Source organism: Dermacentor andersoni, chromosome 5 (assembly GCF_023375885.2).
Source record: "Dermacentor andersoni chromosome 5, qqDerAnde1_hic_scaffold, whole genome shotgun sequence".
NCBI classification, from domain to species: Eukaryota; Metazoa; Arthropoda; class Arachnida; order Ixodida; family Ixodidae; genus Dermacentor; species Dermacentor andersoni.
In genome coordinates this window covers 144666629-144680206 of record NC_092818.1, presented here as the reverse complement: position 1 = coordinate 144680206, position 13578 = coordinate 144666629, and the positions used below count along the sequence as shown (strand labels likewise).

Below are 13578 nucleotides of genomic sequence, written 5' to 3'. Positions count from 1 at the left end.
TGCTACATTGCTAAGTTTTGCAGATGGTGGAAAAAGCATGGGAGACGCCTTGAAGCCAACCTATGTTGTAACAACCGTTGCTCCCGACTCGTCGACAAAGTGCTCATCTGCTAGCAAAAAGGTGTCTCTAACTTCAACTCTCAGGAAAGAGCCTGTTGGTTTTTCAGGTAAGTAATGTTTCCATGCTGCAAATAACACTTTGTAATTGTTTGCCTGTGTCAGGAGTTCCATTACGTGCATAGCTGCCTCAGCAGCCACCATAAATTCCTTTTTCTTCCTTTTCCTATTTCCATTTTTTTCTTTCTTTTTCTTTTTATGCACTTCAGCATTCATTGGCAAGTTTCCTTTCTTTTCCTTCTTTCCTTATGTTAGTGGTGCAGTTCTATGATCAATGTTTACTGACTTGTCCAGTTAATTAGGTTAGAGATGTCTTGAGTGATTTGTTTCATGCCCAACATTAGACGTCTAAAGGAAAACATGAAAGTCTCAAAGATGTTTGAAATTTTTAGGTACTTGGACGGTAACCTAGTGTTGTATGTATCTACTTCAAGCTCAAATAAAGCTCAGATAGTGACATATGTGGTTGCCTGCTTTCCTGAGTGTCTTGACAATCTAGTTTTTATGCATAAGTTTCCAGCAAATGACATTATCCAATTTTTAGACGTCCAGCTTTGTAAATCTTGTATGTTAGAAATATTGCCTTCGGGAGAAAAAGACACATACTCTTACAGAAGTGCTTTGGCACATTAAAAGGTGGTGAACTGAGCAATCACAGATATTTTCTCGTCAATGTGCTCTGCAAATCTTGCCCTGGTGTGATGTTTGAGAGCTTTGAAAGACAAGAAGAGCATCTGTTTGTTGCAGGGTACCTTAACTATCTTGTCTCAGTGGCAGAATGTTTGCTGAAAAAGCTAAGAAAATGAATGGCATGTGTGAGCGCAATGACAAATATAGGGAAAAGGCAGTTGTGCTGTATATGCACAACCTTTCACATAAAGTGGTCCGAAAGTCAAAAGCTTCTGTAGTATTTTCTGCTCCCCAGAAACTTTCAAGGATTTGCAAGACTGCAATGAGTTCAAGCATGTTCACCAAGGCTTTGTGGAGAAGCACTAGTCTTTTTTCATGCAGTGCGCATGGAGTGTGGTGTACCACCTTTCTTTATCACGTATACATAGGGCAAACTGGGCAAACTTACAGTATACATAGGGCAAACTGCGAGATGCCTAATTGGTAGGCTAAGAGAGCACAAACAAAAGTTGAACCGATAGCAGGATAAGCATTTGTCTGTGAGCCGTGATGATTGTAGAGGTTTGACATTATTTAAGAAATGCTGTGTGTTGTACAGAAATGGGTTGAAGCTACGCGGGAAATGGTGGAAGTGAGCTTGTTCGCAAACGCATCTTCTAGCATGCCAGCTATGTCAACACCTCACCTGTAGCATTGAGTAGAAGCAAAGTGGCTTAACTGGACACTGCTAGACTGCACATGCGATGATTGGCCCTGTCTGTTTCTGTAGTTTGGTACTGTAGTGTAGGTATAAGTATGTTGCTTCTCAAAATAAAAATTCAGCTGAAAGATAGCACAGTATTCTTGTTGTTCTTGTCCGTGTCGCTTAAGCGCTGTATTCACGGTGAGTTACCATGTCACCGATAACTGGTGTGATATTGATTTTATTGTTTACTCCTTACTGATAAGGAAATGGAAATGTTCTTACTCATTGAGCAGACATGAACTTGGTTGACCTGTATATGTGTTTTTGTGTATTGGACCAGCTACTAGGCATATAGGCTATTGGTCCAACTATTTTTGAATGCATTCCTTCAATTGTTTAAATAAAGCTCACTTTTTGATTGATTGATTGATTGATTGATTGATTGATTGATTGGTTGGTTGATTTATGTATATCAGTCGTGCAGCTTCAATGTTACTCTTTCTTTTTATGAATCTATGCTGTTATCTATCTTTACTAAAAGATGGAGTTTGAACACATTGCAGGATACTAGATTTAGGGTAGCGATAATCAACATATGTGCTTGCTTTGTTTGTCAGTAAGGTACTGCATTTTTCTATTTTCATTTATTTGCTTCATGCGAAGCATCTGCGAAGAAAAAAAAGCTTTTTCACTCAGTAATGTCCCGTTCTGCCTGTGGTGTGTGGCAGCCTATATTTGCATATCTTTACTACAGCTACCTTTGTTTGCATTTCAGGAACCATCACCGCAAAGCTGTCTCTGGAATTCGACGCCTATAGGAACTCTAAGTTTGCATTCCCAATAGGTGTGACAGCTACACCATCAGGAAATATAATCATTGCTGACACTTCCCAGGACAGAGTTGTGACATTTGACCCTGAAGGAAGGCCTCTTCACAAAGCCACCTTTTGTGAGCACAGCCACTTTCCTCCTTACGTGAGATGAAATTTCATAGTGTACAGAGCAAGAATTGTAAAGGAGAATGAACTCCCCATTGGCACCAATGTGAATAATCAACAGAGAGTTGTGCATAAAAAGGGACAGATGGCAACATTGGATGAAGAAAAATAGATGAATGGCTCGTAAGAAAATTGTGTGGCTATCATGGCCACCACAATAGTGCAGCTAGATTTCACACACAGAAAGGTAGGCCACATATAATGGCATGGAATACAAGTCTGTTATCATTGAAACCGCAACCATGAATCCATTACAGTTTTCACTTGGCATGTAACACCACTACTGCATGAGTTGTGAGTTGCTGCAATATTTCATGGCATGGTTATGAGTGCATGTGAGAAAGGAAGTTTCACTCATGAGTGTTTCTTGTTAATTACCATCTTTCACCACTCCTGCCTGAAGTTCTGCTATCAGGAACCAGTCTCCCTAGCTGGTTGGCTTCTCTTTCATAAAGAAAGCACACATTATCACACTTGCTAACTCTACCAAATAATCTGTAAAGGTTGCAAATTTGGACTTGTACAATTTTTTTTTTGTCACATTTTATTAAAAATAAGTACGGTTCCTAAAAAAAAAAGCTCATTTCATTGGTCCTCCGACCATACCCTTAGAAGCTTTCCGAATGTGAAAATGCACCATAGGATTACCTTCTTTGAGCAAGCTTATAAAGACAAGTTCCCGAAGCAGGTAAAGTCAGTGGCAAAGTCGCTGTAATCTAAAAATTGTGTGTTGCTTGTCGGTTTGTTCTGTTCCAAATTCGCTGCCGTTTGTTGCATATCTATGTCTAAAGGTAGAAGGGGCGTGTGTGTGTGTGTGTGTGTGTGTGTGTGTGTGTGTGTGTGTGTGTGTGTGTGTGTGTGTGTGTGTGTGTGTGCGTGTGTGCGTGCGCTACAAATGGTGTGTGCTGAGGGCAATCCTTTAGAATATGCATCTTAATTTTGCTAATGTTAATGCTCCCAGGTTAGCAGGTATGCATTGTTAGAAACAACAGAGCATGTAGAGTGGTGAAATTTCTTAAGCTGTCATGCCTGCATTCTTTTTCCCATAACTTGCTTAGGACAGTTCTTGAGAGGGCATCTTCTTGATTCCTGGGCATATTGAACAGTGAAGCTAACTCACGCCAACTTCAAAGTTTTCACACTTGTGTATGCTTTGAACTGAATTATTTGGTTTTTGTATATGATAATCAAGAATTTTAGATGAACAATATAACAGTGTTAAGGACGAGGCTGAAAAGAGCACCTATGAAAGGGCAGGCGCCGATATGTTCGCATGTGTTCTTTGTGTCCTCATCCTTATCACTGTTATATGAACGCTGTCGAGATGAACCAACTCGGCCAAATCAAAGTATTATTGAAAAATTTTATGATTTACTTAATGGAAAGACGCAAGAAGCATATTTTCAGTAAGGCTTTGCATCAGTTTTTTAACAAGATTGCAAGAATTCATTGTTCTTGTAGAAACATCCCCTGAGAAAATTTTTTTGCAAGAATTTTTCTAACCAGTTTTGTATAAGCACTATGTGCAAAACATGATTTGTTGGACTTGTATCTTTATTTTCCTTCTCCGTTTTTGTAGCTCTCTCAAATCCATGATTCCGCTCCTAGAGGGCAGTGTCCCAGAGATTCCAGTCACAGGCTGCATGCTGCATATACTTTTAACATCATATTTCCTCGTGTTGTTTGGTGGTTCACTTTGGTTTTGCCTTTTGAACTTAAGGTGTGCAGTGAATTGTCAGAGCTTAAGCTAGACACTCTGAAACTAGAAATTTTGTAGCCCAGAACTGCTACATGCCTACACGCATACAACATTGACCTCTGCTCATGCAGTCTATCAGCTTACAGTATTTCAAACTGTGTAGTTGGCGAACAGCTGCAGTGTTAACATGACAGACGCAATAAAGATGAATGAACCTAAGCTAGGGCTTAATGTTGTGAATGTAGCACTCTTCCTGTCACCTTTCTTTCGTCCACTATGTTAACACCACACTTATTGCTACAAGTATTAAGCGACTAGTCCATGAATAAGTTCCACTAAGCTAACTGAGTAGGCTAATATTATTGGGTTGTGAAGAACACTTTTGACATTTGTCTTTTGACGTTTGTAATAGTCATAGGTTGTGGTAGTTCCTGAGTGATCTTAATGCTATAGCTTGCCTCAATGCCTTGAGAGCACAGATATTTGACTTTCATGAATATCGAGTGCTTGTGCTCGTTCTCATGTTGGAACACAAGCAAGTGCACCTTTGATTGCAGTGAGGTACCTCAGCTTTTTTTCTGCAGCATTTTAATACAAGGTATTCTTTGCCTCATCCTTGCCACTTAGGGGCAGGTAGGTAGATAGGTAGCTAGGCAGCTTCCCATATCGTTTCGCTTTAATAATAATACAAAATATGCGACTGATTGGGGGTGGGGGGGGGAAGGGGGTGATCGATCCTCTGCCATCAAGCACAGCAGCATGGGGTTCTAACCATTAAGCTATGATAGCACCCATAGTTCTGTCATTCCAAAGCCAGCCAGGTGTTTGAAATGTTTGGCACGTGCACCCCCTGCCACTTTGTCTTTGTTCCTTGTGACAGCTCATGCTCTGAGGGGCCACACTGTATATAGTGCAATGTTAGATTGCACTACCTCTGGGACCGGTGCACTTCCGTCAGTATTTTCGTCCTAGCATGCTACATAGAAATTGTGTGACATTGTACTGACTTCATGATCGCCCAAATTAATCATGCTTTAACATATCTTCGCTGGAGTACAAATTCTATCATTATTTTAACATACACCACATGAAATAGCCATAGGTACTTACGATTGCATAACATGTAGTCACTGATGACGTCACAATCTGTGTTTCTCTTGCTTAAGCTTGTACACTACCAATGTAGAAACCAAGGCCTGCCATATTGTAAGCTCAAGTTTAACGGCCAGTGTAGAAATCATGCCATTGACACCATACGGTCGTATTCAGTGTGATGTGTCATGCTGCTGTCATCAGAGACACATAGACTCACGACCTGCACACACAACTATGCAATTTACACTAACACATTGGTCCTGCTGGTTTTGCCTTGCAGAACCCCAAGCAATGCTAGATAGCCAGTTACTTTCAAAGTGCGCCGCATAGCACCGATTCCCAAAGTGCGTGGGATCTGCACAATTTAGCCATTTGTGCTGATTTTGGCTCCTGTTGTTTGAATTCTGAAACCACTTGGCTTTTAGGTCTTGATGAATCGAGGTAATATGGGCCGTGTCCTTGACGTCTTCAACCTAGAAATGAGAGTGGGGATCCAAAAGAACTACAGAAAAGGAGCAGCAATTTTAGAGCAACATTGGCTGGTCTCTTGTTATGTGTAGCAGGTAAAGTTTAATTAGGTGCTCTTGGCAGCGTTATCTAGTGAATGAGCTGAGCTGGTGGTTTTAGCACATTTGAAATGTTGCATAGCGCCTTTAGAGGGGAAACTTTTCCCAGTCTACCAACTGGGAAAACTGGGAATTCTCAGGGATCTTGAATAGTCTTGAAAAACTCTGGGAATTTGTGCTGCGATCAGGGAAGATTAGCTGTCATTTTATTGAAAGGGAACGAAAGTCGCCCACTGCTGGCTCAACTAAAAGAGAGGAATCGTAACGAATTGTCTTTGACACCGTGTCGTCAGCTGGAGTCAACGACCAATTTTCCGGGCGCCCGATTTTTGTGACATGCACGATAATGCGGACGGCTTCGTGGCACCACTACATACTCTATAGAGTCAATGTATAAGAACGTCTGTAATTTCAGACGCAAGAACTCTTCGCTGTCCAATTTTCCTGACTTTTTGCCGCGACCGTAGGTCCGAAACCGCTTTAATCAAAGCCAACACCGCCGTTTTGATTATCTCGCTGCCTTGAACCAGCGCTCTCGCACGCAGATCCGCTACCGTGGCAAAGCTAGGCTTAGCTGCTTCGACATTCACTATTAAGGTTCTTGCGTTTGGTGCCGTGTTTTTCATTGAAAGAATTCGCCGCTCTCAGTAATGGCAGCGACCCCGCCTCTGCAGTCCTCGCGATTGGCTTCAAAGCTTAGAAAGCATGGTGCATTACATAATGCTAGTTCCCGAAAGGCAGCTTCGCCTCAGCACAGAGACATTACGCGGTGAAGCTTACGTGAACTCTCGCGGTGAAGCTTAACAAGCGTGGGAAGGGGCAGTTGTCACGGGACACAGTACGTATTCCATAATGATACATGCGTGCACCTGCCGTCTCCTGTCAAAGTACGAGCACTGATATGCCTAATAAGTGTACTGGCAGGCTTTCAGAGTTTTTTCGGACATGTCTGTGAGGATTTGAGCCCTTAAGGGCAGCAAAAGACCTGCATTCATGTTTTAAGACTGCCCGATTAGATTTTTTGGACGTTTTTGTGGCCCATAGGGAGTACGAAAAATAAAAATTGTCTGTACAACTGACAAAGTGGATGCTTGAAATGGTCCATGGGGCGAACGCAAGGCGGAACAAGGGCAAGAACAGAAATAACCGTCGCATTGAGGAACGATCGGGAAAGGAGCTGTGCCGCCTCTTCTTTGAAGGAGCTTGAGCTCAAAAAGCAAAGTGTTGGCTGACGCAAAGATGCAGGTGACCCTCATCCGAACCAAAATAAACTCTTTAAAGCAGTGAAACACAAAACGGAGGCATTGTGCATGGGCTAAGAGTATGTGAGGACATTTGAGGTTTACTTTCCAACTGCTGAGAAATAAATCTCACTTGTGACAAAGTTTGGGCCTAATACCAATGAACTTGCTATAACTTGATAGAAATAGCTCATTTTCAAAAGTATTTGCTTCTGTATGCATCTCTTTTTATTCTTATTTGAATATGTTCAACTCGATTTGCAATGGGCTTTATAATTTTTTTAAAGATATTTTATTTGCATTGCATTTTACTATCCCCTACCTTAAGTTATCTATTTTAAATAAAATAAACACTACTCCTTACTATTCAAACTTGATTAAGTTGTTCTTTTTTTTAATGCTTACTTGAGAGTGACAGCATTGGACGATGTGGTGTCAGCCTGTCTTCACTTAAAATAAAGTTCTGTGTCGCCCAGAGAAAACCTGGAAAACTCGGGAAATTTGAAAATGTCTATTGGTAGACACCCTAGTAACCGTCAGTCAGTTTTGTAGACTGCTCAGTGAATAAAGGGACATTTTGAAGCAGTCATTAGGTCTAAGAGGTCGCAAGTATTGTAGATGGGAAGTGTGCATGGGTGCATTCAGTGTTTGTAGTCATATTTTGCTCTTGGGACATTTTAAACACAGTGAGCTCGCTGGATGGTGCTTGTGCTATTATATAGTGGTAGACTGATTGATTGAGTTTAATGTTCCAAAGCTCTCAGAGAGTGTCAGGTTAATTGACCACTCAGCATCTTTGTATACACAGACCCAATCAAAATATGACACCTTAATGTGAAATCAAACCTACAATCTCATGCTCAGCTGCAGGGAACCTTGCTCTTCTGTTTCAGCTTCATAGTTCTAATTTGAAACAAGCTAGGCTTTCCTCAGAAGTGCAGAATGTAGTCGGAGAGCCTTTCAACAGGCATGGACTAAGTGCAGTGAACAGCCAAACATCTGGGTGGAAACTGGCACTTTTGAGGCAACAAATGTTTTATGCTGTCTCTTGCGCTCTTTCTTCTTCATTTAAGGGGATGCTAGAGCCAACTTGAAGTAGCATTATATTGTTTCAGCATTCTCAAACTGTCATTTTAAGTGAGAACAAAGCCTTCATAAGTCGGAAAATAGTGCAAATGTGGGACAGGACTGGCACTGAGACTTTGAACATGGAGCACCAGCTCACATTATGTAATGTGTTCAGCATAAGCTGTTATTTGTTATATCTACGATGCACCTGAGCATGAATGAAAATGCACTTTCGTTAATTTCCTTACTATACAGAATTCACAGGTACTACTTTTGTATGTGCAAATAGGTCAGCACATTATTTACTTAAATGCAACACCCTCTCTGCAGGAGTGGCTTGAAACATACAGTAGCACTCAGCATGACATGGCATCTTATATTGCCAGTGCAGCTGCAGAAGACCCGTTTTGGAGTATTACTATGCATTTTGGAGTGCTATGTCATACTGGCAACCATTATATTGTTTATGCCACACAGGCAATTGCAGTTTTTCACATGTCAGTTAGGGTTGTAATGTTTCAACCAGTAGCAGAGCGCTTTCAAAGACCGTGACATGGATGCATTCTTGTTGGCAATAAGTTAAACTGAGAAGGTTGTTTCTATTGCTGAAGAGAAAAGCATACGCAAAAAAACTCTATAGGACTGTTTAAAGGGACCCATGGAGTGCACTTTGAAATGCTTACTATTGCCTGATATTTCTCCAGCTGGCTCATCAGACTCTTTCCGCCGACCATCGGCAGTTGTGGCTCTCAAGGACGAATCGTATGCTGTGAAGGACGACATCTGCATCTACGTATTCTCCAAGAATGGCGAGTTCATCCGTGCACTAGGAAAGAACAGCCTGTGCAGGCCCTATGGTGAGTAGTATTCAAAAAAGTGGGTTATAAGCCTTCAGTCATGAGCTGCCATGCATTGTGTCCTCGGAGAACACGTGCGGCTTTAAGGGACTTGTGAAGTTTCTTTAATATGATTCTAGAGTGGGGGTTGGCGTTGGTTTAATGTCAGTACATGCTGCTGGACACAGTGAAGAAGAAGAAGAAAAAAAAAAGACATTGCTACTGCTGAGTACATCTTCTGGTGTCTCTTTATTGAAGGAACTGTGTTCTGCTATGTAATTAACCTTGTAATGGCCAAACACAGACCCATAGCAAGGAAAAAATAGAACGACTCCTTCACCTTTATTTCTGGCCATTTATTATAAAAAAAAAAGGAAAAACATTGTTTGGGTTAAAATTTTATTAGTATTAGCAGCATATAAGTAATGCTACTGTAAAGTTTTCCTTGCATAAATAACAGAAAAGGTAATTAACATAGCATATGGAATACTCTAGGCATTATAAGGCTTAATTAGATGCATTAGATGCAGTACTCTGTGGCATGCCTCTTTTTATTAGTGTTATGATGATGTTTTCAGCAGTGACCTACATGCTTTGTAGCGTTAAGTATCGTAGAATACTGTGCTGGTGGTGCTGCTGTGCCCAGTATGATAAGCTGACAGCTTTTTGTGCTCATTTGGCTCATTTGGCAGTCCATTTCTCATTGAAATGGTTGGGTGAAGAGTGGCTTCCATAGGTGACAGTGCACAAATGATAATGTCTAGGAGCTCCTGTGACTGCTGCCCTTCGCGCTACTGCTTACCTCCATAACGAAAAGAATTCAGACACATAACTTATCAATCAGGATGTACCTGCATTCAAGCAGGTGAGAACATAGAGTTTATTTCAAAGGAGAGATGACAGTGAAAACAGCACCCATAAATTACACAAGCAGTGGGATCAGTCAGTGGTGTGATGAAGCATGTCGTTGTGATGTAGGAAGGTAGCAGACCAAATGCATCATGCAGTATCTTCACAGAATCAAAATTTCATTACAGTTTTTGGTGGTATAGCCATCCAGGTCAATGTGTTTTCTGGTGGGATGATGAGACACAAGCCAACTCTAATGAAAGCATGAAACATGGACTGATATACCTGTACTCCTGAAGATGAGAGCCATAAAGCAGTCCTCAATAAAACAGGGCTGTCATTTCGAATGTAGAAAAAGTAAAGGTGCTTGTCATGTAAAGTAAATGTGCTTGTCAGCGCTTGCAATGTTAAAATAATGATCCTGTGTAGGCAACGGACTGCAACTGGGACAATAGAATTTAAGCAGTAATGTGATGCTGTGCTGGCAGAAGCTGGCAAGTTCACTGGAAAAGCATACCGTGCAATTAAAGAAAAGCAAGGACTGTGTCATGTTATTATGCAAGCAACAAGGAGGATCATGATGTAGTGTTGGCTGCAAAGAAACTATACTTATCTACAGGAATGCATTAGAATATGCTCAAACAAGAACAGTACATCAACAACTAGCATTAATGGCTCAATTTGCTTGGCAGGAGCAATTGTCAACCACATGTCGCTTTGCTATTAGTAAATATCAGTAACATTGATTTTCAAAAGTGAACTAGGAATTGCTGAATGAGATGAAGCATAATTTGTGAAATGTTTCACTCGTAGACTACAGAGACCTTTTGCTTCACTCTTCAATGGTGTGCTTTTGGCAAAACGGCATAAGACTTTCCAAAGCCCTAGCTGGTGTACTAGTGCTGCCAGCTGATTATAAAAATTTTTTAATTGTCACTGGAGTAAGGTGAACACCCTTTACCTTCTGTGGAGGCAAGGCATTGTGTCTATTGGTTAACTTTGCATATTCACGCACACGAAAATTCATCCCGTAGAGATTTTTTTCCATTTGGCTAGGCCACCAGACATTTCAGCTGTAGAGGAAATCCATGGCTATAAACTGTGTGTGATGCTATCTCAAATTATGAATTAAATATCTAGGTTTTGGGCTTCATAATTATGCCTCTTCTCACTCAAAATAAGCTTATAAGCTGAGTGCTCAGCATCAGCAGAGGTGAATGGAGCATTTTTATATTTCATGTGTTTAACAGCTTCACGCGTTCTAGTATTCTTGAGCGTTTGCCTTCAAGGACTTGAAAACATTTTCTGAGGAGAAAAACAAATTCATGCAACGTCACGTCGACTGGCTGAAGTAAGCCTCCAGGCAGAGACCCATTTGTGATACGTAGAGTGGCTATGATTATTAAAATTTTGTGGCCTAAAAATTTATTCTTTCTATTATATTTATTGTTCTGTAATGGTTATACCAATGACAAGAGAAGAGCAACTCATTTCACTATTCGAACTGGGTAGCAATAACAATAATGACAGCCGATTTTACTACGGTTAGCCAGCACAGGGTGTGTGAACCTCCTTTAAAATGTTGAATACCATTGATGGATGGATGGATGGATGAATGGACGAACTTTGTTGTGGTCCTTTAGGGGGCATGCAGCAGGCCGTTCCCACGTTGGGACATAGAGGCCGAGCGTCTCCACCGCGTCTTGGGCCTGTTGGACAGCCCATAACTATTCTTCGAAGATGGGGCTGCGTAGAACATCCTAGCGTGAAGAAGTGTTGCTTTCTTCACCACATAACGCAGGACACCGCTGATCCGAAAAAGAAAAAAAATCTTTTTTTCAGGTACCCTTAAAAATGTTTCATTAAGATGTATTTTTTGAGGGATATGAAATCAGTTATGACAGTTTTAGATCACAAAGCATTCCAGGAGGAAGCCCACAGAGCTAAATACTTCTCGTTCATTGATCTTCGATCTGGCTGCTGGCAGATTTCGGTTGATGAAATGGAATGCAAGAAGATGGCCTTCAGCACACCTGATGGTTTATATCAGTTCAAAGTCATGCCCTTTGGCCTATTCAATGCCCCTGCAACATTTGAACGTATTATGGACTCTTCTCTGCGAGGCTACAAATGGACCACCTGTCTTTGTTATCTTGACGACATTATTGTTTTTTCTCCCACATTCGGCAGCCAACTTACCTGACTCGCTGCAATTCTTGCGGTCTTCCGAAAAGCCGGCCTCCAACTGAACTCCACGAAATGTAAATTCGGATGTCGTCAGATTACCGTGTCAGGGCACCTCACTGACACATCTGGTGTACAACGAGATCCGGAAAAAGTTAGCGCTGTTCGCAGTTTCCCTGTGCCACATTCTGTTTCTGACCTATGTTGCTTCATTGGCCTGTGTTCTTACTTTCGCCGTTTCGTCAAAAACTTCGCCGACGTTGGTCGGCCTTTGACAGATCGTCTAAAGAAGAACACGCCATTCTCATGGGGCCCAGAGCAGGCTTACGTGTTCGCCGCTCTCATCGGGTTTCTGACCACCCCTCCCATATTTGCTCATTTCGATCCATCTGCACCGTCCGAAGTCCACACTGACGCAAGCGGTCACGGCATCAGCGTTGTTCTCACCCAACAGCAGAATGGTACCGAGTGCGTGGTAGCTTACGCCAGCCGCCTGCTGTCACCTCCCGAGAGAAATTACTCCATGACCAAGTGGGAGTGCTTGGTTTTAGTTTGGGCTGTCGCCAAGTTCCGGCCATATTTGTACGGCTGCACGTTTTTGGTCATAACAGACCACTACGCCCTCTGTTGGCTGTCTCCGGGACCCGACAGGACAGCTTGGTCGCTGGGCTTTGTGGCTCCAGGAATTTTCAGTTATTGTCAACTACAAGTCTGGATGTCTGTACAAGTATGCTGACTTCCTCTCTCGTCACCCCTTTTCCGACGACAACTAGAGGGAATAAGTAGATCGCCGTCGCTACTGATTATGTGACATACTATGCGATAACAAAGGCATTGCCAACTAATTGCGCAACTTACGTCGCTGATTTTCTCCTCCACGATGTCATTCTCCACCACAGTTACTTACAGATCGCAACTGCTCGTTCTTGTCTCAAGTTGCCGACGACCTCCTTCACTCTTGTGTCACCGAGCACAAGCTGTCCACCGCCTACCACCTACAAACGAACGGTATTACGGAACATGTCAGCCGAACGCTTACAGAGATACTGTCGATGTATTCTCCAGCAATCGTCGCTACTGGGACGCCATGCTGGCCTACGGGACATTCGCATAGAACTCGTCCCGGCGTGACACTGCAGGATATTCATCCTCTTATCTTTTGCATGGTCACGACCCCACATTGCCATTTGACACCATCCTACCTTCTGTGACACATGTTGCAACTGAGTACGCTCGTGAAGTCATTGCTCGCGCTCATATGGCACATCAAGTCACCCGATCTCATTTATTAGCCTCGCAGCATATGCAAAATGAGCGTTACGACCGGTGCCATCGTGATGTTAAGTTCGTCCCAGGTGTGTTGTCGGGTCGACCTCTCCCAGAAGCTTCTCTCTCGCTACACAGGGCCTCATGAACTCCTTCGTCAAGTTAACATCAATTACAAGAACTCGCCGTTACAGTTTGATCCATCCTCAAGTGTGACACACCTGTTGACATTGTGCAATTTTCGCGGCTGAAGCCATACTTCGCTCGCCGTTCTTTGCATAACATGTGCCGAAACGGCGCTTCAGCACCCAGGGGTCCTCTTACGGAAGGATAAAAGAAATGAA

The 13578-nt window shown here is 42.3% G+C and overlaps 1 protein-coding gene across 3 annotated transcripts in view; it reads left to right on the top strand.

Annotated features, from left to right (window-relative positions):
• LOC126531314 (uncharacterized) overlaps positions 1–13578 on the top strand; it is a 51003-nt gene that overhangs the window by 1837 nt on the left and 35588 nt on the right. For all 3 annotated transcript variants that reach the window (XM_050178810.3, XM_055071105.2, XM_055071106.2), the window contains 3 exons: positions 24–167; positions 2208–2381; positions 8804–8956. In XM_050178810.3, coding sequence (XP_050034767.1) covers positions 24–167; positions 2208–2381; positions 8804–8956 — 471 coding nt within the window. The remainder of the gene's footprint in view (positions 1–23; positions 168–2207; positions 2382–8803; positions 8957–13578) is intronic.